We start from the raw sequence: 27,250 nt of genomic DNA, 5'->3' as shown, positions 1-27,250 counted from the left end.
CTCGAGCGAGAGTGCTAAAAATAGCAGTGTGGTGGTTAAAACAATGAGGAGTCCTTGTGGCACCATAGAGACTAACCAATTTATTTGGGCATAAGCTTTCATGAGCTAAAACCCACTTCATCAGATGCATGGAGTGAAAAATACAGTAAGGTGTGTGTGTGTGTGTGTGTGTGTGTGTGTGTGTGTATACAATGGGGAGTCCTTGTGGCACTATATATATATAGTCATGGAAAAAAAAAAAAATATATATATATATATATATGTATAGTGCCACAAGGACTCCCCGTTGTTTTAACCACCACACTGCTATTTTTAGCACTCTTGCTCAAGTGGAACTAGCACATCAGTTTTCCCCAGTCAGGAGACACGCTCCCAGCTGCAGTGCAGACGCACCCTGTGGGACCAAGATCACTTTCCCGTAATTTTCCATGACCCCCCACTTGGTAAGGCAACTCCCATCTTTTCATGTGCTGTGTGTATATATACACACACATACAGCACATGAAAAGATGGGAGTTGCCTTACCAAGTGGGGGGTCAGTGCTAACGAAGCCAATTCAATCAAGGTGGACGTTGGCCATTTCCAACAGTTGACAAGAAGGGGTAAATATCAAGAAAGGGAAAATTACTTTTTGTAGTGACCCAACCATTCCCAGTCTTTATTCAGGTCTAATTTAATGGTGTCTAGTTCGCAAATTAATTCCAGTTCTGCAGTTTCTCGTTGAAGTCAGTTTGACGTTTTTTTGTTGAAGAATTGCGACTTTTAAGTCTGTTATTGAGTGTCCAGGGAGATTGAAGTGTTCTCCTACTGGTTTTTGAATGTTACAATTCTTTGTCAGATTTGTGTCCATTTATTCTTTTGCATAGAGACTGTCCGGTTTGGCCAATGTACATGGCAGAGGGGCATTGCTGGCACATGGCATATATCATATTGGCAGATGTGCAGGTGAACGAGACCCTGATGGTGCGGCTGATGTAATTAGGTCCTATGATGGTGTCCCTTGAATAGATATGCGGACAGAGTTGGCAATGAGGTTCGTTGCAAGGATTGGTTCCTGGGTTAGTGTTTTTTGTTGTGTGGTGTGTAGTTGCTGGTGAGTATTTGCTTCAGGTGTGGTGATTGCAGCCCAGGCAATACCACGGGCTAGCTACCAAAGTGCAAGTCTGCTCGGCCTCTCCTGGGTCCGTTCACGAGCACAGCGAGTGTGTATCTGTCTACCCACGCTGGGAGGCTTGCTCCGGGTGTAGACGTCCGTTTTGGGTTTCATGGGGCAGTGGTATCCCAGACAAGTTTGGGGCAGGCTGTGAATGGGAGGAGTGGGCCTAGAAAACGCCATCTGACTGTGACAGCACATGTAATAAAACTCAGCCTGATTATTGTTAATGGTTAAAGAGCTGCGGACGCCTCATGGGTCCGTGCTTCTCAGCCTTTCGGCCTGGATCTCTCCGATTTTGCCCTCCCCGGGTGCTTTGCGATGCATGCCTGGGGTCTCTCTTCTTCAGCTCCTGCCACCTGTTCCCAGCCTGTGCTCAGTGAACCTCGTCGAGCTGCGCTAGGATTCCAGATGATGCTGATCCAGAGCCCAACTTGTGGCTGTTCGTGGTCCCGGGGCTTTTCAGGCACAGGTGGTGTCATAAGTGTGACCTCAGGTGGTGGGGGGAAGGGGCCAGCGGCAGGAGGGCTGGGAACATTCCGGCCCAATTTCCAACGCCAGCCTGTGATCTGCAACTGGTTTTGCGGGCACGCCCCTGAGCTAGCGAGGTGGGGGAAAGGGAGCAGGTAATGCAGCCTGGAAAAGCCATGCAGTCAGTGGAGGAAGGAGGCGGTGAGCAGGCGCTGCCTGGGGAAGGAGACCCCTCCCGCTGTGCCTCTTCAGAAACGGCTGTTGGTAATCTACCCACCGGCCTGCTCTGCTGCCTGATTCATGGCTCGTGTTTCCCCCTCCTCCTGTCCAGGGCTCTCGGCTGCTTTCCCTCAAGCAGCAGGGTCATGCTGGGGCTGCTTCTCCGCCCCAGCTGGCTCCCTGGGGGAGGAGGTGGGGGGCCAAGAGGAGGTTTATTTTAACGTCAGCCTAGCAGCTGGGATTCTGCTTGTCTGCCCATGGGGGGGCGCTCTGTTGGCATCGGCACCTCCTGGGATCAGGGCCTCTGTCTTGTGCTCCTTCTGTGACCGGAGCAGCTGTTTTGTTGTGCATAAAAGCTGCTGTCTGAGCAACTCCGCTGTGTGTGGCACTGGAGATGTATTTTCTGTAGCCTGTCTGTCCTGTAGCTTTCCTGCAGGATTAGTTATACACTGTGGGGAAGATGAGACCGTGGTGCAATTCTAGGTCGATTAGTCCACCTCCATATACTCCCCCCGACCCCAACATTTTTGATTGAGATCCCATTTCCTGTCTGAACCCATTGCTGTGCCCTGTTGAAAAGCTGCCATGTTTCACCTCAGAGGTGGCTGCCTGTCAGTAGTTGGCAAAATGAGTTAGGGGCCTAGCTGCCCTGGAATGTTGAGGTACAAGCAGCAGGAATGTAAATAGTAAATAATTTATTCTTTAGAGGCCGGGCATGTGCTGAATCTTCTGTGGAGATAGATACACACATGCAAACACGATCCTGTGTTCAGTCATTAAAAGAACAGATATTGTTTCAGAGAGGAGTAGCATTTTCTTAGTTCAAATCTGCTAACTGGAGATTCAGGAGACCCGGGTTCAAGTCCTAGCTCTGCCACAGACTCCATATATGACTGTAGGCAAGTCATATAGTCTTTCTGCTGCTCAGTTCCCCACCTGTAGAATGGGGATAACTGTACTGCCCTGCCACACAGGGATGTTGCTCTGTAACTATGTTAAAGATTGTGAAGTGCTCCGGTACCATGGTAACTGGGCCATATAAGTATTTGAGAGAGAGAAACGTGGCTAATCTAGGCTTTGAATTAAAAATATTCCCTGTAATGTGTTTGTCTTTCTGTCTGAGCTGCCTGTTTCTTATATGCATTAATACTGAGCATCTTTCTGAATACCTTGCTACAATTAATCATCATTTAAAATAAAGCAATAAACCAGCGCTCAGCGCATTCTCATTTCCCATCTCCCATGTTTTCGAGACGGGACTGACAAGTTTATAAATCGTTAGATTTGGGGAGCTAATTTGTTGCTCACAGACTTAATCTGAAAAAATAAGCTCTCTGGAACCTCCAGACAATTTTGCTTCATTAATAACAGTCCAAAGATTTCTCTGCTGTCTGTGTTTGCACCGTCATTACAAGAACAGATACTGTTTTGGAGAGGAGTCTTGTGATGAAAAGTCAAGGAAAAAGCCGATGGGAAAAGATGGATGATTTGAGGAGGAATTTCAGCCCCGTCGGTAATTTCTCTGCTAGCATCTCCAGCCCGGGAGCAGCCAGACTTGGATTTTTAAGTATGGGTTTTGCATTTCAGATGCTTCGCAGACATAGCCTGTTATCATCCATCTCTTCTCTTCAATTCACCCACCTCCCTCTCTCTCCACCCCTCTGCAGAGTGCTTGCAAGAAAGTGGTGGTGGTGGATATTACTAACAATAATGTGAAGCTGCATATGTTGCTTTGAGTGAGCGAGCTATCTTGAGAAGAAACAGTTCTTAATGCTTTGCCCAGATTTTCTGTAGAGGCACCCACGCAGCAATATTGGAATGTAGGGGTACAGAGAAGCTCTGCATTCCCTCTGTTCTTGGTACTCTCCAGCGCTTGCTGCCTTGTGCCGTAGGCCATCTAGCTCATGTGGTGTGGAGACAGTATTTCATTCATGCAGAGGAGAGACCAGGCTAGACCAGGGTAGATAGGTTCGGCCACAAGAAGGTCCATTAATGTATTCGGACACTATGGAAGGTGCCTGGGTGGGAGAGGAACCTACAGTAAGTAGGTAGAGTTGCAGACAGATGTGAACTTGAGGGGCAAAGGTACACAGGCAGGCCTTATAAACTGATATTGGCAGAGAAGGCTACAGACGCAGCCCTTTCTCTGGCAAGGCGGAGTGTCACTATTGGTCTGAATATGCTGGGACAGAAGGGGCTCATGCACAGAATGCAGCAGGGTCATCTCTCGTTCTTTTACTTGAAATCTGAGCTCTGCCTGTGAACTTCCCCATCCTCCAAAGATGCTGCTTGAAGGCAGATGGCCAAGGACAGCGCCACCTTGGGAAGTGACCTCTTACATCTGCACATCTCAGAGGCTCGGCCATCTGTGCCTTTGCCCAAATCCAGCCTTTGTATTGGCATCCCTGCACAGGGGCTGACCTGGAAGTGGACTTCAGGCAGAGCTGAGCAGCAGAGCTGTCTGGAGAATTTTGGTGAGAAAAATGTCATTTGGATTAAATCAATTTTGCTTTTCAAAGTTGTATCAGTTTTGATTAAATTTCTCACAGCTTTTGGAAAACTTCATTTAGAAAAAAATATTTTATTTTACTTTCATTTTTGTATTATTTTTCGTTTACATCTCCTGATATGTCAGCAGTAGAGCATAGGATTTGACATATGCCATGTTACGTGCTACTACTACTTACATGTTAAAATGGTAAAAGTAATATAAAATATAAAATTTCTAAACAAATATTCATGTTGAAACAAAACTTGGAAATGTTTCCGAAACACAACTTTCCAAAACCAAAAATTTTTTGGGGTCTTCCATTTCATGGGAAATTTTAAAAATATTTGTTTTTATTCCACTTTGGAGCAAAGCAAGTTTTGAAAGATCAAAATTTCTCATGAAGTGGAAATTTGAAGTTTTTGACTAAGCTGTAGTATTCAGCTAAATGTGACCAAAATCTAACAAAGCCCAATACTATCTCCAGTTATTTGCATGGATACAGCAATAGACATTTCATAAATTCCAAGCACAGAATCCATGTAGAAGAGATGCTGGAAGACAGTGTACAAGTTTCCAAGGACCCAGTTCAGTGAAACATACAAGCACATGTTTTAAGTCCATCCATATTCAACAAAAGCACTTAAAGCATAACTGGATCAGGTCCCGAATAGAAGGGGAACAGGCAAGCAGGACCAAGCTCATGTTTCCCCAATAGACTAAAGTTTGAATTCTCGAAGAACTTTAAAGAACAACTTGAATAAAGGGCTGGGGGTGTGACTAGCTATTGATCTCTCTGTGTGTCGCTTGCAAACACAATAATGCTGAGTTAGCAGCTGGTGCCAGAAGTTTTTATTGAGAAATAATCAAAAATTAAAAAGCCATTTCACACACTGCTGAGAAGTCAGTTGCCTTCATAAGGTGCCTGCAGTTCAAGCCACATTTGAAGCCGTTTATCTCTTTCCAGTGCTGGCTGCAGAGGCTAGGAAAAATGTAGCATGCTGCACACATGTAATTAAACTTTTGGCAGAAACTTTGCCCTACAGCTTTCCTTTGAAATTCAAGAATGATAAATCGAGTGGAATATTTAGAGGCGTTTTTGAGAACACAATTTAAAATAATGTACATGGCACACTTAATTATATGCCAGGTGATTACACTGGAAAGATACTTTCCAGCACCCTCATCTAATTGCACCTGCTGCTCCTGCCAAAAACAACTCATCATTCCACCTTGCTAGCACTGCTGCAATTCACTGTTGATGCGCTTCTGATTTCGAACCCAGGCTATATTTAGAAGCATTTCAATCCTTGAATGTTTTGGGTGCTGTATTGTCTGTACTATCTGAACCCCAAAGAATCCCCATTTCCCTGCTTCCCTTGGCTATGTGCACCATTTTCAAGGTGAGCCTACACGAAGGATTTGCTGCCCATAGGCAGCCTTCTTTCATAGACAACCATTTGTGACGTGGTTTGGCACAGTGGCCTTCTGCCTCCAATTTCTCCGTATCTTAGCGCTCAGGCATACCTTAGAATCAGCCTGGGCAAAACTCTTGAGACAGCTGAATCAATCAGACATCTAGTAAGAGGGTTTCCTGGAGAAGCTAGCAAAGGTTTTCATTCCTTCGTATTTGTCGTTCTGTTTCTCTTTGATACAAGATGGAGGTTCAGACTCATTATTCTCTCTGTGAGATCCACTGGTATTTCGAGTGGGCAAGGTGTTTTCGGCATCTTCATTTAACAGCTCACTTCAACTAAATTTGTAACAAATCAAATATTTATTACGCCCCAAGCTTTTGTTCGTTTCAATAATGCACAGCGCAGGCTACTTTTAAGTGTAAAAATTGCTTTTAATTTGCAATGTACCTCGGTTCTTGGAATGAGTACGCATCTTCGCAGGTGGCAGGCTAATGTGCAGCGGAGGGGCTGGACTGGGCATTCGTTTTCGTTAGCAAGAGGCATGTAATGAATCTTTTATGGAAATTTGGTAATGGGGAGAGGGCTGGTAATTGTCATCATAATGGGAATAGCTGACGTTTTCCCACTTGTGCGAGGTTTCTAATTTATTGTTGAGGGTGTGTTTTGTGGGCATTTGTATCTCATGCTGTCTGAATAAATGAGGCAGTGGAATAATTTCATTATACAGGGGGCGGGTAAAAATTTCACAACCATGGGACTTAAGTTCCTACGTTATGCAGGCACTTCTGAAAACGTTGCTCATGACATTTATCTCCATTTGTTTACAAGCACTTGAGTGGTGTTTGTTCACTTCAATATTCTGGGTTTGAAGAAGACATCACTACCGCTCTGAGGACGCTGCCATCTGTGGGATGGAAAATGCTCGGGCGGGGTGAATGTATCTATGCATATGTGTAAAAGGGTTGTATATTCTTAAGGAGAGAACATTGTATGTGAACCCCCCCCCACACCCCCCCATTGCATCAGAGTCACATCTGGGACACCCGTCCACCTTGCAAACAGGGAAGCTGCATGCATGTGTCTCTGCTCTCGGTGCGCAGCAACCAACGTAACTTTTTTCCTGCTCCCCTTTGCTTTTGTAGGAGCCCTGATCGTGTGCAGTAATCACCCTTTTGTAACTCCCAATGAAAAAGTAGATCTCAAAGTGTTATACAAAGGGAGGTCAGTATCCTCACCCCCCTTTTACAGGTGGGGAAACTGAGGCACATAGCAGGGCATGATTTGTCTAGGGTCACCAAGAAGGCAAGGGGCAGAGCCGGGAATAGAACCCAGGTCTCCTATGTTCTAGTCCAGTCCTCTAGCTACTAGGCAATGCTGCCTCCCAGACATGTTGCTTATTACACCACTGGAAGGTGCATAGATACTGGGGGTGATGAGCAAGATATAAGAAACTCTGTGGAATAGAATAGGAAAGGACTTGCGTGTCAGGAAAGGCTATTGATTTGCAAAGCAGGGGCCTATTGTGCAGTAATGGAGTGGGTTCCACAGCGTCCCAAGCCCTAACTGGGCAGGGGGGCAGAGACTGGCATTTGGACCCAGTATTCTGCTGTGCTGCTAGGTGCTAACTGTGAAGGCGGCTCAATCAGGAAGTCTTGGAGCCAGAACAAACAAAAATAGGTTAAAAGGATTTAGGTGCTTGAGTGACAGACTGTTCTTTTCCCATGGACTTACCAGTTTTGACAGCCGTATTGAGCTGTAACGTGAACTGTCTGTTCTCTTCTCCTGGGGTTTTTGTTGAATGGTGCAGGGGAGAGAAGAGGGAGTGTTGGCTTTTTGGATGTCTGATGCTCTCAGAGCTGTCTCTCCTCTTCGATGCTAATTTGGGCAGAGCTGCCGCTCCAAAAGCAATAGCATATGAAAAATAGCTGAAGGGGGAGCCTGGAATGAAAGAAAAAGAGATTAACTCGCTCTTGAACAGAACAGGCGCCAAAGCAAAGTTGTTGACTTAGTTTTTTTTTTGCTTTGAAAGTCAAATTTTGGCAATGGAGGTAATTTTTCAGCTCTTTTCACTGCCAAAAGAGAAGCAGCAGCATGGGGGCTTCGGAAATAGGAAGGACAGTCTGCCGGCCGAAACGAAGGACTACAACGCGGGAGACCTGGGTTCTGTTCCCGGCTCTGCCGACGGCCGGCTGTGTGACCGTGGGCAAGTGCAAATCCCTTCACTCTGTGTGCTGCAGTTTTCCCATTTATAAAATGGAGGTGACCAGAGATTCCGAGGGGAAAAACGAATGCAGGCCAAAGCCTCTGGGTAATGGTCAGGTGTCCCCAGTGCCATGCAGGGCTAGTTGTCGCTCAGGTTAGCTATGGAACACGTCCTGTGGGAATGTCTGGCTCCCCGAATGTGCCAAGCAAACCCCTTGTTCCTGCCTTCTCATTTGCTTTTTTGTGTCCCTTAGTGCTGGCACTTGTTCTGGCCGCCTGAGGATGGACCCATGTACTCTCTGTGGAGCGCCCAGTGTGGGCTGCATGCAAGTATCCCCAAGGTCGCTGATAAACAGAGGGTGGCACCTGGTGGAGCACAAGCAGCCTTGGCTGGCGGAAGCCTAACGAGGCTCTGTTAAGTAGCATCAGCTCCAATTAACAGGTGTTGATTGCTCTCTGTTTTGCGGGCTGTGCTGGTCTCACAGAGGTGCTGTTACAGGGAGCTGGATTAATTTCCCAGCGATAAGCAGCTGTCAGCCTGCAACTGCCCTGTTGCAGGAAGCCAGCCTTTTAAAATGGGACATGACTGAGAGGAGAGCATCCAGCAGTCAGGCTTTGTCTGACTGCGTACTAGGGACACCCTGTGTGGTGATGTTCAGCAGCGCTGCCTGCCAGCTAGAGAGACAGGACCTGATTCAGGACTGGGGCCGAGGGGCTGTGTCTGGAGGCTGATTTGGCCCTCAATGCAGATGGGGTTGTGCTACTTTGCACCCTGGCAGCTGGGATGTCTGAGCCATGGCTCTCCTGCCCCCAGAACACCCCTGCAACTGGGCTTCTGTGTGTTTGGAGGGGTGTAGCCGGCCCGGCAAATGCCAGTGCTTTTTATCTTCACCTTTATTTAACTAGTAACCGTGTTAACGCGCCGTCTTCCTTTTCAAACATGCCCTGTGAACTGAGTCCCTGAGTGTTGGCAGAGTTAGCCGGTTCACCCAAAGCCAGCGCCTATTTTTTTGGAGTGCGTCACGCACCTTTTTCAGCGAGGGTCTGCCTGACGCCTCGTCTGCCTGCACTGACAACTCTAGCCAGGGCCGGGAGGTGGGTGGCGTGGGGCCTCTCTGTCCTCTATTCAAGTCGATGGGAGTTTCGCCACAGCGTTGAGTGCAGCCCCGTTTTCCGTGGTGTGTCTGTAGTGCAATCGGGATGGAGGACTGCAGCATGGATAGACGTGCCCTTGATCTAGCTAGAGCAAAGCGAGCTCGAGTAGCATTAGCAGTGAAGTCGTGGCAGCCCCCCGAGTATGTACCCAGCAGAGTCCTAGGTGGGTGGGGTTAGTTCGTGTTAGGTTTGATCAAAGCCAGGTTGGTCTGTGTGCGCGCTGCAGTCATGCTTCCCGACTGCTGTGTAGACACATCTTGTGTGTGTGTCCCTCTAGCTAGTGCACAAGGGCTCTTACAGGGACTGAACTCGTGCTCCCGCAGCTGATGCTTGGACGCACAGGAAGAAACATAGGAAGGGGAGTTGCAGCACATTTAGCAAAACGGTGTAGCCCCACACAGCAGATGGGAGGCCTTGGGCATAACAAGTGCCTGCTGATTGGCTGGCTAACATTTCCATTCCTTGAATACCGCTGATCAGGGGAGGCATTTTCTCCCCCATCTCTTAGAGAAGATTTCCCTCCTTTCCCGCATTGATTGGGTGTGTGCGGCAAGGAAGCCGACCTGAGGACGATCCCATAATGGTGATGCTGATGAGGGAGCTTGCTGAGAGAAAGCTGCCTTTGTGCTATGGGGCTATGAATTGATGCACTTTCTTTGATTGGGTCAAATAGCTCTAGGCAGAATATTGGGTAGCAGACGCATCTTGATTTTTGTCTGTCTGTCTGTCTCTCTCTCATCCTGGCCCTTTAACTGGGCTTCAGACAGGAGGACACAGGGTATCAAATAAAGCTCATCAAGGATTTTATCCTATTCCTTTATATTCTTTGCTTCCTAACTTTCTGCCAGAGGAGGAGGTGGGACGGTGTGATGAGGCGGTATTTGTTGTCAGACGTCACCGGTGTGGTGCTCTGCTCTATTCAATGTTGATAAGTCGGCTGCGTGCGTGTGTTCCCTCTGTGTGCTGCCCTGGCTCTGTGCAGATCGCTGACACAGCTGACCCCGAGAGAACCCCCAAAGACCACAGACTCCGATAAGGTACGAAGGCACCCGGCCAGGTTTATTGTCAAACGAAACACGGTAATAGTTTCCCACAGACTCTACAGGACATATTACGAATTTGTGCCCCTGACAATGGACCGGCTCAGTCAGTGGCAGGATTCTTCACTGCCCCCTAGGCCGGACAAAACAACTCCTCAGGGGTACAGGTACAAACAAGTTACACGTTACTCCTGACGTATAGAGGGGCAACCCCTTTACGTGTTAGGGTGCTGCCTCTCACCTTGTACATGTTGGTTAGAACAAAACAACTCTAGCCATCGTATTACCCTCCTGCCCTCAATTAGCCTCTAGGGCTCTCTCTGCAAGCAATGATTAACCTTCTCCGTACCCCAGGAGATGACTACCATCGCTACTTTAGAGATGGGGGAAACTGAGGCAGAGATATTGGGCTCCCAGTCCTGTGTTCAGCCTCTTGGCTCATTGTACATTTTAATCAGTGTTCAAAGATCAGAAACGCTAAGGGAGAGTTAAGGGCAGGTTGCACCTTGAAGTTTAAATTAAAAAAAAAGTATCCATGAACATTTAGTGATGCAATCCTCACGCTCTTCCTTTCTCTGTGTTCAGTAGCACCCATCAATACACAATATTAGATGAAATGATTATATAAGAGATGAAAGAGCAGGCAAGGGAACATTACCTTGGTTCAAGTTAGGGGTGTATGTGTGTGTTTTAGTGTCTTTTGATCTGGTTTAAAAAAAGTAGCAACAGTGATATTGGAGTGTGCATTTATCGTACACTCACATGCAGAAAGGAAAATCCATAAGGGTTGCTATAGATACACTTCATCACATGCCCCAAGCAACACTAATGCTCTGTGTTGCAGTTACGCTTCATTTGTAGGCTTTGCATAATCTGATTCTGTTACTATAAAAGGAATCGCATAATAAGGTAAAACGGATGAAGGGTGAGGTTACAACGAAACCAGCCCTTCTAACCACGTAATTAGACTTTGGAAACCAGCTTGCTACCCAATCAGTGGCCCAACAGCTGTACAACCTGGACATCTGAGAAGGTTAAACTGCTTGAGAAACATGAGCATTGGTGGAAAGTTGAGCCCACTGTCTGCTTGATGAGCTTGCTAACACGTCTGGGTACCACGTAGGTGCTTTGAATCCAAATCCTTAGGCAACAGATTGTCTTTTGAATATTCGTAGAGGTGCTCTGCTCCCCAGACGATATTTGCATCTTTTATGTGCGATGGCGGAAATGTCTCACCTTGGCCAATGAGGAAAATCTGTGTGCTAGAAAAGGCCCAATGCAGCGGTTGGATGAGTTGTTGAATTGTAGGTGAGAGATCAGAGGGGAAGCAGTTGTATCAGACGAGGGTATTCTCTTGCTGAGCATCCAAGATCTCAAAGCACTTTCCTGGCATTAATGGGTGAATCCCCACAATATTTGCAGCACAGGGATGTTATGCCCGTTTTCCAACTTGACCGGTAGAGGGGAGAGAGCACGGCTGGGATTTTCAAAGACGTCTGAGAAAATTGGGCACCTACCCCCCCCCCCCCCCCCAATTGAATTTCAGGAATTTCACTGTAGGTCAAACGGGTAAACCATCGCGCAAAATGTCTGAGCTCACAGGAGGACATTTGCAAAGGGAGAATACTGGAGGCACGAGCACAACTGAGATCTTCGAACCAGCCTATCTAGAAAAGGCGGGCGAAAGTCCAGAGCTTCAGATAGTGTACATCTGTGTAGCTCCACCGAGTGCAGCGAAACTGACTCACAATCAGCTGAGGAGCTGGCCCCCAAAATCTTCAAATTTTCAATAAAAAAAAAAATCTTCTAGCGACTAACCTAAAATCTCCTCTTCCTTCAGCTTTTGAGGCCACACTGCAGCAAACGAGGATTGCAAAATTGCATCTCAAACTCCATTTTCCCTTTCTTCTGCTCTTCCTGCTGCTATCAGATGCTTTTCCAGGCGTTTTATTACTACTTTTAAAGAAAACAAATTCTGCAAGGATGGAAATAACTTTGTCACTTGAATTTAAGTGCTGTTCTCCACAGCTCGGCTACATGGGTTTTCTCTCACTACATAGCATTTTTTTGACAGAGTAATTCCTACTCCCGTGCCTGCTTTGTCGTTTCAGGAATTTCCTCAGGTTTGTTTTTACATGGGGGCATTCATTACCCCTCCCCAGCTAGTTACAGCGAAGAGAGCTTTCCATAAACATCATCAATGTTGCTGTGTCTTCAGCTTGCCTTCTTGCTCTGAACCCTGATGTTGATAACTTAGAGGATGGATACAAACCCTGCAGAGTGATTGGCTAAAATGAGTTTTAGAAGAGGTGGAAGGGATCTTTCTTTAGAGAGGAAGGATGGTCCAGTGGTTAGAGTGTTGGCTTGGTACCTGGGAAACCGAGGTTCAATTCTTTGCTCTGTGTAACATTGGGCAAGTCACTTGGCCTCCCTGTGCCCCAGTTCTCCACCTGTACAATGCGTTGAATCTCCCAATGCTGCCTCGGAGGATAAATACATAAAGATAACGAGGTGCTCAGATACTGCTTTCATTGGGGCGGTAGAAGTATCAAAGACAGATTTCTGAGCACCAATTCTTACCTTGTCTTTTCATGGGATTTTTTCCACTGTTGTATTTGCACCAACGTGTTTGCCCCAGTGTAAACTCCAGGGTATCCTGGGTTTAAGCTATGCCAGTGCAATTGCCCCGTTCACACCAGTGCGACAGATCTACAGTAGGCATTGGTACGGCTGTAGCTACACTGATACAAAAATCCCTAGGGTAGACAAGCCCTTAGCATTATGGGTGTGTTAGTGGCTCCATTTCCTTTCCTGCTAGGTGTACCACGTGATGGCTGGGTTCTGTCAATACAATATTCATTTTGTCTGAGGTTTTCAACTTCTTCCTCTCCGTGTAGTTCTCCCCATTTTTTGCTCCCCACATCCAGCAATCCCAATATTTTTCATCACATCTTTCCAGGCTGCATCTTCATTGGATTGAGTATAATCCAGTGCCTCTCTGGGGGGTGTTTTTATGGGAGCAGATAGCCTCCCTGCTCTCCTCCTCGCCGCCTGCCTGTTGCTTACCTCCCCGCTAGTCTCCTTGCCATTCGTCTGGTGTCCCCCACCCCCCCGTCTGCCTGACCGCTGCTCTCCTCCTCGCCATCCACCCGCCTCCTCACCCCATCCCACCTGCCCGCCTGCCACCCGACTTGCCGTTCGCCTCCTCACCCACCTCCCGCCTCACTTCCCCGCCCGCTTCCTCACCTGAATATTGGGACAAATGGCGTCCCCATTGTACATCAGTCGGGACGTGGGACAAAGGGCTAAAGAGCGGGACAGTCCCGATTTTATCGAAATGCAGAAGCTCAGAGACTGGTTTATTTTAGGAAGCTGGGCACACGCTCTCTTAAAAGCCAAAGTTGAGCTCCCTCCTCTCTCTGCAGAGTGTGCATCGGCTCTTGTGCAGCTCAGTCTTAAATATAAATAGAGAACGTCAAAGACCCCCTAAAGAGCTAAACGCTCACCAGCGAGAAAAGAGTCTGCACCCAGGAGAGCACGATTCAGTACATCTTCATCTTCAGCTACAGGGCTTGATAGTCCCACTGGTCCTTCATATGCCCAAACTCCCTGGTACCCCTGCTGTATTCCCTTCTCGGGCACACTGTCCACCCCATTAGCACCTGTTAAACACAGCCCCAGAAAGCTTCAGCCCACTCCCCATACACGTGGCGCTCTCTTTCTGCCATCTGCTCTGAAGGGCTGTTTGTCCCCTGTGCCCCGGCGATGGCCCATGGTGTTGAATATCTCGAGTGGTGGTAGAAGGCAGGAGGCCAAAGAGGGGCCCTACCCGAAAAGGATAAACCTGATGCACAGCGGTGCATAAGGAAGGAAGAATTCAATGAAATAGAGAGGGGACGTTTGGGCTGAAAATTTTCCTGGCAGATCTGTTGGGCTGTGGAATGGTCTCCCCTGGGAGACAGAGAGCCCCAGAGCTTGGAAATTTTGGAATTCGGCTGGGCAAAGTACAGGAAAATATCCTATGGGACACACGGCTGTCATGGCTGGGGGATAGATCATACTGAACCATTCCCATTCTGCAATTAAGTGATGCACTTGCAGGCATTACAGGTCTGGGTGAAGGCTCAGAAGATTCCATTCGCGTTTGGAGTCTTCAACCACATTCCTAGTTTATTGTAACGTCTGCTGATTATTTAGCTGGTCAGAAGAAGGGGCAGAATGGGCCCTCCCTCTCATATCTATATGAGGTTTGTGGTCATCTATGCCACCTTTCCAGTTCTATGCAGTCCCAGATTTTGAATATTTGAGTAGAATGCTCCATTGCCCAAGGACTAAGATATTGAAAAACACAAGCAAGAGCTACCCGGTTAGAAGCAAATAAACAAACTAAGCCCAGGCACTGGCTGTACATCAAAAAAGCCACTCAAGGGTTTTTAATCCCCACTATCAGGTCTGCATCACTCACTGGCTTTCCTTTCCCACTGACAAATCATGTTCTGTTTATCCTTGGGGACTGGAATGAAATCCTGCAAGCAAATGTGTTAGCACAGACTGTCGGTTTGGCTCGAGTTTTGGGCTGAGCGGGTGTCTGGTCCTGTGTATTATTTGCTAGTGTTGTGGACAGCCAGCGTGGCTGCAGATGTTGCTTTAAAAGAGAAGCGCAGGTATCTGTGAGCAGACTATTTTGCTGAGCTGGGTAACATCAGTCAGATACACCCCAGGAGCGTGGTACTTTGTAGTGGTTGCCATGCTGACATCCAGGAAGAATTGGCTGGTCACATGGCGTCTGATTTCTTTGTTTCCAGCTTTCCTGTCGTTTTTCCGATTACTAAAATGTGCTGATTCTTTGGTGTTGAAAATGTAATCCCGACAGTGTTTTTTGGTTGAGCGTCTCCTCAAAATGCTTTTAAGTGCTTTTCCTTTTTTTTTTCTATTCTAGATGGCATGAGGTGAATTATAAAATGACAACACACACACACCTCCTTGTCTCTGGTGACCGTGTGGGTCAATTTGCATGAGCACTTTGATGCAAAGATTCTTAATTGGCACTGACAATGCATGCTTTGCAATGTGCAACGCAATAGTTGAGCGTTATCCTGCCTAGAAATGGCATGGGAAGCAGTTGACATTCAATCAAAACAATTCCAGATGACTTCTTGCACTTGTTTGTTTGCCATTAAAATTCTGAGGTGGGGAGGGAGTCGGGGGAGGGGGAGAGTTAAGTGCATCTAAAATGTCAAATCTTTTTTAGTGCAAAGCAGCAGCTGTTGCCTGTGTGAGGTGCAGGAATTTCTGCCCATGTAATTTCTTGGCTTCTTCTCGCCTTTTCAAACTAAAGATGAACAGGGAGAGAAACGCTCTGAGTGGTCTTGATTATAGTGCAGGCTGTTGCTCGTTCTGTCCTTTCACAGCCCCGATGCTTGGATTTTACTGACGTGCCTTTAAAAATGCTGGCCAAAAGAGAGCCGGATGCCAGTTAATGTCCTGCTGGAAGCCTGGGTTGGGGAGAGTCTTGGAGTCTCGGCTTAGCAGGAAACCTGCTAGCAGATGAAAATGAGGCAAGTCTTTTGAAGGTGGCCGGGAGCAGCCACTGACTATAGGTAATGACATGGTCCAAACCTGGGAATAGGGCGACCAGACAGCAAGTGTGAAAAATTGGGCCGGGGTGAGGGGGTAATAGGCTTCTATATAAGAAAAAGCCTCAAATATTGGGACTGTCCCTATAAAATCCGGACAGCTGGTCGCCCTATGTGGGAATGAAAACATAACTGAATATAATGGTGCCTTCCTTCAGCAACAGATGGAAAAGAGACGACGGAGAGGGGACGTAACAGTTTTCAAGTACATGAAAGGTTGTTACAAGGAGGAGGGAGAGGAATTGTTCTTCTTAATCCTGGAGGATAGGACAAGAAGCAATGGACTTCAATTGCCGCAAGGGAGGTTTAGGTTGCACATTAGGAAAAACTTCCTGTCAGGGTGGTTAAGCACTGGAATAAATTGCCTAGGGAGGTTGTGGAATCTCCATCATTGGAGATTTTTAAGAGCAGGTTGGACAAACACCTGTCAGGCATGGTCTAGGTCAGTGGTTCACAACGCGGTGCCCACGGGCACCATGGCGCTCGCTGGGGCATCTATGTGCGCCCGCGTACTGGCTGGTGGACAAGCATCCGCTGAAATGCTGCCAACAAGCAGCGTCATCCAGAGGCGTCAGTGGCATTTCGGCGGCGACACCTCTGGATGACGCTGCTTGTCGGCGGCATTTCGGCGGCGACGCCTATTGACATTGCCACTTCTCGGTGGCATTTTGGCAGATGCTCATTCGCTGGCCACGGTCTGCAGTGGCTCGTCGTCTGGCGCCCACCAGGCGAAAAAGGTTGGGAGCCACTGGTCTAGATAATACTTAGTCCTGCCATGAGTGCAGGGGACTGGACTAGATGACCTCTCAAGGTCCCTTCCAGTTCTATGATTCCCAGGAGGCAGGTCTTGTGCGTGTGGGATGGAAATGGGCTGGTTCTTTTTCAGACCCTGTGTGACTGGGGTCCTGGGGAGCCATGTTGAGATTGCTCAATCAGGGCAAACTGCGAAGAATGGGGCAGACAATCCCCAAAACTGATGGTTATTTCAATACGTAGCTTCATCAAGCTAGACTCAAAACGACTTCTATAATACTGTACTGGTTACCCAGAAGCCAAAACACAGTTCCTTTAAAGCAACTCAGTCTTGGGCTTCCCACCCAGACAGCCAAGTCAAATAGGATGAGGATTCTTGAAAATATTGTTCATCATAGAAAAAGGTCTACCAATCCCAAAGGATCGGACACATTCCCCACCAAGTTAATGAATATGTTAGATCTTACCCAAATACACGCTTACAGCCAGTCCTTAGTATCTAATATCTAAAGGTTTATTTATAAAAAGAAAGACAGAGATGAGTTAAAATTGGTTAAAGGAATCAAATACATACAATAATTGCAAAGTTCTTGGGTCAGGCTTAAAGCCGTGATGACATAAACTGCTAACTGATTAAGTCTCTGGTTGCTCCGAAATAATTGGAAGGTCCTCAGTTCCTTGGTTAGAATGCTCCCATTAGTATAAGAACATAGTCTAGAGATCAGAGCAGGAAAGAGGACAAATGGAGATGTTCCCAGGGTCTTTTATAGTTTCTGTCATGTGGAGGGGAACTTCATTATCCCAAACAAAGCCCTCAGAGTCAGCATAGTTTGGGGGGAAAGCACAGGCACACAAGATGGAGTTTAGCATCACATGGTCTACTCACATGCCCTTGCATGCTTCAATGAGTCATAGCAGGGACCATAGCTAGAACCTCCTCAGGAAGGTCCATCAGGTGTGGATAGGCTTCTTCCATGGTTCATTGTGAGTTGTGTTTATAACTAGAATAGTCCCTTCACAGTGTGCTGGCAAAAAACCTTGTGGGTGTTACCCCAGGAGCAAACACCTTTGAAATACAGGTACATAGTCAATATTCATAACTTCAGATGCAAAAATGATGCATGCATACAAATAGGATAATCAATTCAGCAAATTATAACGTTTCCATTGACACCTTACATGACCTACTTTGTACAAGATTTGTTGCAATTATGTAACAGTGGTCGCAACAATGATTTACATGGGCCTATTTTAATCTTATAACGTCACACTCTGTAATTCCCACCCTTTCCTGTACCTGTAGTACAGGAAGGTCCCCACGTCACTGCCACCCTGCCCCTTGTTTGAAGGTGACTGGACATTGCTGCCTTATAGGCCTATCAGTTTTAACCACCACATTGTCTAGACCTGCTCAGAGCAGGTCTAGACGGCATGGTGGCTTTAATGCAGGCTTGTCTACACTAGCACTGTCTGCACTAGCACTTGTCAACCGTACAGCTGCAGTGGAACCATAAATAATGTGAACCAAAATGGAACGCTGAGGGAGGCTTGACCTTCTCCATGCTGCGGTTTGAGCAGCATCTTTCCTGCTGGTTTTTTGGTTGTGGGTGGGGCAAATGGTTCCCAGCATGAGCCTGCCCCCTTTTGAACTGATCTCGAGTCAATTTCTCTTTCCCCCTCAGACAGAGGTGAAAACGGGGAGCCCTATCAGAGACGGAAGGGTGCGGGAGCCAGCCAGTCAGAAGTCCCATCTGCATCTCAGACTTCTGGAGACAGCGCGTTGGCCCCAGGAAGTAGCAGTTGGCGGCGAATTATGCTGCTCATTCTAGCTGTAACGATACATAACATTCCAGGTAAGCACCGTGTCTGTTTTCAGTTGCAGGGTGGGTGTAGCCGTGTTTGTCGCCGGCAGCGATAGAGATGAAGCGATATCTTTTATTGGACCGGCTTCTGTTGGTGCAAAGAACAAGCTGTCAAACTTCACCGAGCTCTTCTTCCGCTCTGGAGAAGGTAACCAGAGTGTCTATCAGACCTTCTGTGTGACCCTCTTGTGCTTAACAATCTGTTCGACCTTTTCTTTAGCTTAGACACCCTGGTTACCTTCTCCAGACCTAAGGAAGGGCTCTGTGGAGCTCAAAAGCTTGTCCCTTCCATCAGCAGGTGTTGGTGCAATAAAAGATACTAGCTCATCCACCAAGTCACTTGCAGTGGCCTGTTCCTGAAGATGTCGTTCCCTCGGTTGGATGAGAGGGATAGCCTTCTTGCCACCGCATCAAGGATTTTGGAATGGCCATTTTGTTTTTATTGCTGTTTCACGATTGCAGACGCTGCCCATCGCAGTAGCATCTGGGCACCTTTTTGCTTAAATCTGCTACAGCTGGTCTTGCTTGTCTGTGTTCATGTTATTCAGTCCTATAAAGGCTGAATCATCAATATACATTAGCGGGTGGCAGTTTCAGGAGAATGGCTCCTGATTCTGCACGGTGTTCTAAATTCCCTTGGTCTCCCCCTACTGCCAGCCCCAAGTGTTTAAAAATCATGTCAGACCCCCCTCCATCCCCCCCAGATCACGAGAGTTAAAAATCATGAGCTCTTAAAAATGACTGTTAAGCTTTTTATTTGTCTGCTGGTCTTTGCGCTGATAGGGATTTGCTCTGCAACCATGAGGGACCGAAACATTTTCTTTTTGGTTAATTAAAAGAAAGCTGAGATTCTCACAATCACATGAATCCAGGAGCTGGGGCTTTAGGAAAAATGATATCACAGGACTGGCATTAAAATTGTGAGCGTTGACAACACTTAGTTGCTTTGTAATTCTTTCTTACGCTGGGGGTAAGACGGGATAACTCTTTCAGGCTGCTTTCCTTGTATACTCTTTCCCCCCTCCCCTTTCTATCTCTTTTCCTTGTTAGAAGAGCCCTTATTTCATTTAGATGTGTAACCTGTGTTATGGAGGGATAGAAGGAAACTGATCTGCATAGCTTTGATCTTGGGGAGACTGAAATGCTGGATTCTCTGTGCTCGCTTGAGAAATCAGGATTCCAAAACACGGTGACTGTATCGCTCCGTGGCAGTGAAGCTGCTACCGCATACTAAATGAAAGGTGCTCAAACAAAACAGACACTCTTCCCATCAGAACAGAGACTCTAGAAATTTCCGTGTTCTGTTGCGCGTGCTTTCTGATTTTAGGGGTGGCGTCTCGCTGCAGTGACAGAACTGTAATTTTAAATTTCATTGTTGGATGCTTCTCTGTTGTGTTGACTCGTGAAAAAGCTCAGAATTACGTGGCTTTGATCACAGCTCCTGTACCCACTTCAAGGACAGTCAGGAGCCAAATGGCAAAAAAATTATAGAAACATGAAGCTGGAGATAGTAGCCGTGGGTTGGGGGTGTGTGTGGGTGTGTATGGGTGCTTTCTGCTCATGCATTTCAAAAAATGCATTCTTTCCATCCTTCTGTTGCTTGCTTGTCTCTTTGAAATCAATTGCTTCATTTCAGCTTGTAATCATTTTTCACTGTCCTTCATTGCTCCATCTACTGTTTCTCGGTGGAGGCATTCACTTAACTAGGTTTCCTTCATCCCAAAGAGGGTGAACGATAATACCTCCGCTTCACTTTTCGTTGGATGATCTCAAAGTGCTTTGCTAACACTAATTCATTGTGCATCCCAGCCTTGTCTGTACTAGCAATTGTCAACTACGCTATATCTGCATCAGTGCTTAGCTGCAAGTGTAGGAAAAATTCTGGGGTTTTTACCATGCGCCTGTGAAAACCTGCTCTAGATTAATTGAAACTGCTCGAAAGCTTATACAAGTTTGTATCGCTGAGTGGCCAGTGGGCAAGTACAAGATTGACTGCAAATAAAATGTCATTTAATGCAGCATTGGGGTTGATGCTTTAAACTCGCAAAAGCCAAGAATCTCGGAGTTAAAATTCTCCCAGGTGCCATAAATCTAACCTGTGTGTGCTAGATCTCATTGGTTAGCACTGGCTATAGTGACATACTGCACCGAGTGTTTATTTTACAGTGTGAGCAAACTAGAGGGTGGATGAAGGCTAGTAGTAAATTCAGCATGCTGAGTCTTTCGGTCTGGAATAGGAAAACAGGAATTGCCTGAGTGGGTCAGAGGAATAATTCATCTAGCCCAGCGGGCTGTCAGCTGTTTTAGATGAAGATGTAAGAAACTCAGCAGTAGGCAGTTATTACGCCCGCGGGCACTCTGCGCCAAGAACATTTAAAATTCTGCGCACAATATTTTAAAATTCTGCAGGTGTGGGTTGAAAGGGTTCTCCGTGGGGCAGTCTGGGTGTGGGCAGCTCAGTGTGGGATCTGGGGGTAGGGGGGATCTGGATGCACAGGTGCTTGTTGGGGGTTCTGGGTGCAACGGTAATGGGACTCTGCAGGGGGGTCCAGGTGAAGGTGGTTGGGGCTCAGTGAAGGGGTGTGTCTCTGGGTGTGGGGGGATCTGGGGTGCTCAGCAGAGGGGTCTGGGGTGGGGAGCTCAGTGGGTGGGGGTCCAGATGCTGGGGGAGTGGGGATCAGTGGAGTGGGGATCTAGGTGCAGCTGGTTGGGGCTCGGTGAGGTGGGGATCCGGGTGCAGGTGGCTCGTCAGGGTGGTCCAGGTGCAGGGAGAGTGGGGCTCATGGGGGGGGTTCTGAGTGCGGGGGGTGAGGCTCGGTGGGGGGGACTGGGTATGAGGGGTTCTGGATGCACGGGGGTTGGGCGGATGGGGGAACGGCTCTCTGTACAGGGATCCCTCCCCCTGCAGCTGAGGAGCGATGGGTGCAAAAAGCTGGGAGCGGGGAGAGTTTGCAGTGATTCTTGCAGCCAGGGGAGAAATCTGGAGGGGTGGGTCTCATCCGGCCCCAGATGCCGTGCAGGGGATGAAGAAGTCCCGTCCTGCCCAGCCGGGATTAGCTGCTGAGCCCAGCACAGGGTAGGAGCCATCAGCTGGGTGTTCCCCAGTCCCACCTCCTGCCCCACAGTGATTTACCTCTCTGCCAGCTGCCCTAGGCAACTGAAACATACTGCTGGGGAGGATCGCATGACCACTCTTGTGGATTCCCTGTCAAAAAGTCAGGTTTCAGAGTAGCAGCCGTGTTAGTCTGTATCCGCAAAAAGAACAGGAGTACTTGTGGCACCTTAGAGGCTAACAAATTTATTAGAGCATAAGCTTTCGTGGACTACAGCCCACTTCTTCGGATGCATATAGCATGCATATAGCATCCGAAGAAGTGGGCTGTAGTCCACGAAAGCTTATGCTCTAATAAATTTGTTAGTCTCTAAGGTGCCACAAGTACTCCTGTTCTTTTTGTCAAAAAGTTATTTTTCTGTGGGAAAGCAAGGAAATCTGCAGGGGACATAAATTCTGCGCATGTGAAATGGTGCAGAATTTCCCAAGGAGTAAGTTACTGGAATGTCTCCTACCATTCCTCAATAGTAAGAGATCAGCTTATGCCCTTAGGCCTTGTGACTTGATATCTCAATGGACTGATGCCCATTTTCCATTCAAAAACTCTTGGTTTTGGGTTTTTTTAATACGCTGATAATTCCAGAAACTCTAATTACCCAATTAACTCTCCAGTCTTTTTTTGTTAAAATCTTCGCCTAAATGATCCCTTGTGGCAAGGAGTCCCACAGGCCAGTTCTGAATTGTGTGAAAACATGTTTCCTTTCTTCATCTGTTATGAATTTGCTGCATCTTGCTGTCTCTGATGTATCCTCTTTATAGGAGTCATTACTTCGCATACCTTTATCATGTCCCATCTGATTCACCTCTTTTTCTAAGGTAACTGGCCCTGTTCATTCATAGCCTTGCTTTAGTCAACGATAACCCTATGGCTGATGAAAATATTGTTGGTGGGACTCCATGACTGCAAGCACTGGAGACATGATGCAAAGGGCCTCGAGGAGGGAAGCTGAACTGGTGGGGTCATTGGGATTAGGGAGAGGGGTGATGATAGGCTACCTTGCCCATCACCATAGTATGTGACCCATCTTTGTCTCCTCCTGGAACAGGGATTTCCCCAGGATGCCGACCTGCTGTCGTGGCATTTAAAAGGTCCATGATGTGTGCAGCAGATGAATAGGGAGTACACAACAGTGTGGTGTAAAAGTTTCACTGACATGAGTTTGAGATGGTTGTTGTAAAAATTAATATGGTGAGATTTGCTTTAATATCATGAGATGCAAAAAACTATAAAGATGAGGTTCTTTTAGTTGCTCTCTTCTGTTGGGGTGTTTGGGGTTCACATTTTCAAGCTCTTCTCTTTAACTATGTGAACTAGAAACACTTTTTAAATGCAAGCTGGGATTCTTAGTTAATAAGAGTGATTTCAGCCGTGGGTGGCTTTAGGAAAAATGCCAAGTACCGTGAGACTTGTGATAAACTCATGAGAGTTGGCCACATGAATTTTCAGAAGCGCTAACATCATCCTTTGCATTCGGGGAGAGTTTTACCATTGAATTCAGCGGGAGCAGAGTTAGGCCAATTCTGAACGCTTGACTCTCCACCAGAAAACTCCACTTGATTGAGTCAGCGTGACTTGTGTCTGCAAGATGAGTTGTGTGTAACTTTCTCTGTATGCAAGCAACACAGGATTGGGGACTTCAACAGCAGAGTCCAGGGAAGGGTTCTGTGGCCTGCAGCATGCAGGGGGTCAGACCAGATGATCATAATGGTCCCTTCTGACCTTAAAGTCTATGAGTCTATGAGATCCTGCTTGGTCTCCCAAATTAGGAAAATCTGCTCGTGATTCCTTGAGTGGCTTTTCTCTGTCTTTCTCAGGAATTTTGTAGTTTGTGATTTAAAAAAAAAAAAATCCATTTCCACCTTCTGATGTTTTTAATTCAGCTTCTTCCAATCTGGCACATCCCATACATTATAAACCCAGTTGCTGAGTTGTAACAACTTGGAATCTGTGCTTACAACCCTAAAACTACAGTACAGGAAAACAATTTGTCTTAATTATTAGAATTCTCTGACTAATGAACTACAGACAGTGCTTTCAGAGATCTAAAATAAAATCTGTGGCTCTTAATTGAATAGGAATTTGTAAAAAAATGTTTTTTAAATAGATAAAACATTTGCTTTGTGTTGGAGATGAAACTGATTTGAATCCCTTTTAATTCAAGCAGGTGAGCAGCAGATCTCCAATGTGGACTCTTTCACCATCTGGGAGAGCCAGGGGACATAAGTTGACATATTCCTCCAAATCAGACTTTTGTTAAGATGTATTATTTGGATTGTGGTACTGTGCCTAGGAGCTGCAGTGCTAGACTTGATTGTGGTAGGTGCTGTGCAAACACAGAACCGAAAGATTGTCCCTGCCCCAAACTAAGTGCAAGCTTCTGCCAAACTTGCGCTCACTAGGAATATTGACATTTTAAAAAAGAGAAACACTGGTAATGGTTAGTTTAAAGCAAAGACGTCTCCATTTGCGTTTGCAAACCCCTCCCCTCCAAAAGGGAAACTGCCTGTCGTTGTTCTGTGTCTGTACAGCACCTAGAACAGTGGAGACCGGGACTAGGAGTGGGGCTTCTAAGCATTACTGCAAAACAAATACTAATCAACAGTGGCACTAATTGCAGTGTGGAGTGCTCATGAACAGCATGACAATAGGGCGGTAGCTGCTTTAAAGGTGACCATAGTTTTAAATAGAAACCAAAAGAAAAAGGTCACTCGCGTTTGAGTCGAAAACAGCGTAATTGGATTTTATCCCTCAGCCGAAGCTGTCGGGAAGCGCAGGAGTGAATAGGGTGCCTGCATGCATTTGTCTCTTGCTGTCCTGCGCGGCGTCTGCTAAGGAGCTGTGGACTGTCACTGAAGAAACAAACCTTTGTAAAGGAATGAACAAAGTGTCACCCAAAGCAATAGGTTAATGACCATAATCTCTCCGTGGCTTGGAAGAGGCTGTCGTAACCTTTTTTTGTTCTGACACCGCACAAAGTCCCCCTTGGGCGATTATTGAGCCTCAGAAATGATCTCTTACTTCTTAAAGGTCACAGCATTAAAGTTTAACATTTAGAGTGGTGTGGGAGAGCAGCGCCCTATGAATGTATCTGTTACCGCTCAGCAAGTGAGTTCTGTTCATCTCCTGCTGCAAGGCTCCCGGGGTAACAAATAAGGTCTTTTCCTGAGGCCGTCAAGTGCATGCAAGGCAGGGATACAGACAGCCCAAGCTTTGATGCAGCCTCTGCAGATTTCACTAACTTGCAGTGGACAGGCTGGCAAAGCGTGCGAGATGGAAACGGCCTTGTTGTTGTTGAGGCTGAAGTTGAATGGGTTTCAGTATCGATGAGTGGGGCAATGTTTATAGTGAGCTCCGTCCTTAGAAGAGTGGGGGCTCGCTTTCTTTTCCGGTTGACCTGTGTGTCTCCATTAGCACTGCATAGGCAGGCCAGCCTGTTACGCAGGGGAGGTGAATGAGTGTAACATCCGTCTCATGCTGTCCACTGAAATTGAAGCTCCCTACAAGCGTCGTTATTTCCATTTCACAGTTTGGACAACTGAGGCATTGAAAGGCGAGGTGACTTGCCCGGAGTCTCAGTTAGCGTTGGTGGTGGGAATAGAAACCAGGTCTCCTGACTCCTAGTCCAAAGCCCTGGCCACTGGACCATGCCTCCTGGGCAGCTTCCCAGCGTGCCCTGTCTAAGGAAGTGATGCGATAGCAGAGGGAGCCTCTAAGGTTGGTAACTCGCAGGCCAGTTGCAAACCCTCTGACGATGGGGTTTGTACTTATCCATCCTTCTGTTTCCAAAAGGGCATCCCTGTTTTATTTCGTGGCTGTGTTGCTCTTTGGGACCTCAACATTTATTATGGAGCTGCCACAACACCACCTCTGCACTGTTGCCAGAGATTGCGAGGGCTGTGTAGAGACCAAAGGTGTCAGCCACAGGTGAGCGAGTAGGTAGAGGGGCAGTCTTCCTCAAGGTGAAGACAAGGCCTCGAGAAGGGAAGCTGAACTGGTGGGGTCATTGGGATTAGGGAGAAGGGTGATAGTGCCCATCACCATAGTATTTGACCCATCTTTGTCTCGTCCTGGAACAGGGATTTCCCCAGGATGCCGATCTGCTGTCCTGGCATTTAAAAGGCAACTTAAAGAACTAAAAATCAGGTGTCACTGAAGTTTTTTGTTTTCCTTACAAAGCATTGTACTCCCCTGGCATTGCTCGTCGCTCAGCAGTGCCTCGTGTCATGTCTCCGGCAGGTTAAATTTGATGAGGCCTCTTTCCACCGCGCGGGGTTTGTAAACACTGTAATGTTCTCCCTTAATTATAACCCTATAAGTGGAAAGCCTGACATAATTAGCTCACACTCCTGCAGCGCGGGGCCGCTTTGCTGAGTGTAGCGTGTTACAGGGAGCGCCCTGGTGCAGAAGCTCGCGTGGTGGGTTGTTGGATTGAGCTGCTGGGTTTTTGTTTGGTTTCGTTGCAAACTGGAGAAGTTGAGGCTGGGGTGAGCGTGCACCGAGTGGATCCTGGGTAGAACTGCATGCAGTAGCCTCCTACTGCCACCCGTTACCACAATCTGGTTCATGAAATTGTGCCAGGCCATCTTTGTCAGTGTGAACGTAGTTCAATCCCATTTGTTTGGTGGTAGCAGACTTACGTGTTAGTGTCAATTGATGCTGCTGCTGCTTATGTCGAGCCTGTCATCAGAGGATCTCGGAGCACCTTGCCGAGGTTTCTTACCTCCTCTGCTAGGTGAATATTCCCCTCGTTTATCTGAGACACACAGAGTGTTGGAAGAGCAGAGCCGGGGACCCCGGAGTCCTGACTCCCAGGGCGTGACTCGTCTCTGCATTGCACATTGGGTACTGATTTATACCTGTGCTAAGTGGATGTAAAAGAGCTCCCAGCAGGGAAGGTGGAGAATTTGGGTTTGATGCCAGATTTACATCCACACTGCAGTCACTCTGCATGGGTGTACGGGCTACTGAAGGGGCAAAGCAGGGGAGACTCAGTCCCCCCCTCCCCAGTTTCTTGCATTCACTGCTACAGCGCACTTGCTTCTCTTCAATTATGGCTTAATTTTCTCATTCAATCTGTCTTGGGTTTTATGGAGAATGTTGCCTTGGAAAATCCACAGCCTTGTTTCCCTGCTTCCTCCCTGGTTGTCAGTGTAGTGGCTGCAAGGATAGCTACCTGGCCAATGATTTGTAAAGCAAAAACTTTCCAGAACTGCCGAGGGCAACTGGTGGGGCGGGGAGGGAAGGGGGAATGCTGGAAGCAGTAAATATGGTGCCAAACTACCGGAACGGCAAGTGGATTGCATTGCTGGAATGGGTGGCACGACATTCCTGTAGCTCACTGAAAACATGCTGTGTAGCATCTTCAGGACACCTGCCTGACGGCTAAGAGCGATGCTGTGTGCTGTAGGGCAAGGGCATAGGGTCAGGGCACCTGTTCGGTCTGACGGTGTGGTCTAGCGGATAGGGCCCTGGACTCTGGAGACTTCGGTTCTAGTCTGAGCTCTGCCACTGTGTCACTTCATCTCTGCGTCTCCGTTTCCCTCCTCTGCCCTGTCTGTTTACAGTGTGTGTGTGTGTACAGCGCCTAGCGCAGCGAGGCCCCGATCTTAGAGCCTGGAGGTGCTACCATTGGACATACACTAAGATTCAGCTACCAGCGTGCAACTATCCTTGTAAGGGAGTCTAGGCGGATGTGACCTGCACACTCAGCCATAAAAGAGGAGGGTAGGAGGGAAAGCTG

At 47.3% G+C, this 27,250-nt stretch overlaps 1 protein-coding gene across 8 annotated transcripts in view; it reads left to right on the top strand.

The window, feature by feature from the left end:
- Window positions 1–27,250, top strand: part of SLC39A11 (solute carrier family 39 member 11) — a 255,077-nt gene that overhangs the window by 111,935 nt on the left and 115,892 nt on the right. For all 8 annotated transcript variants that reach the window (XM_065563741.1, XM_065563740.1, XM_024104632.3 and 5 more), the window contains one exon: window positions 18,218–18,388. In XM_065563741.1, the coding sequence (XP_065419813.1) occupies window positions 18,218–18,388 (171 nt within the window). The remainder of the gene's footprint in view (window positions 1–18,217; window positions 18,389–27,250) is intronic.

Source organism: Chrysemys picta, chromosome 12, assembly GCF_011386835.1.
Source record: "Chrysemys picta bellii isolate R12L10 chromosome 12, ASM1138683v2, whole genome shotgun sequence".
Lineage (NCBI taxonomy): Eukaryota > Metazoa > Chordata > Testudines > Emydidae > Chrysemys > Chrysemys picta.
This window is presented reverse-complemented; position numbering and strand designations above follow the sequence as displayed.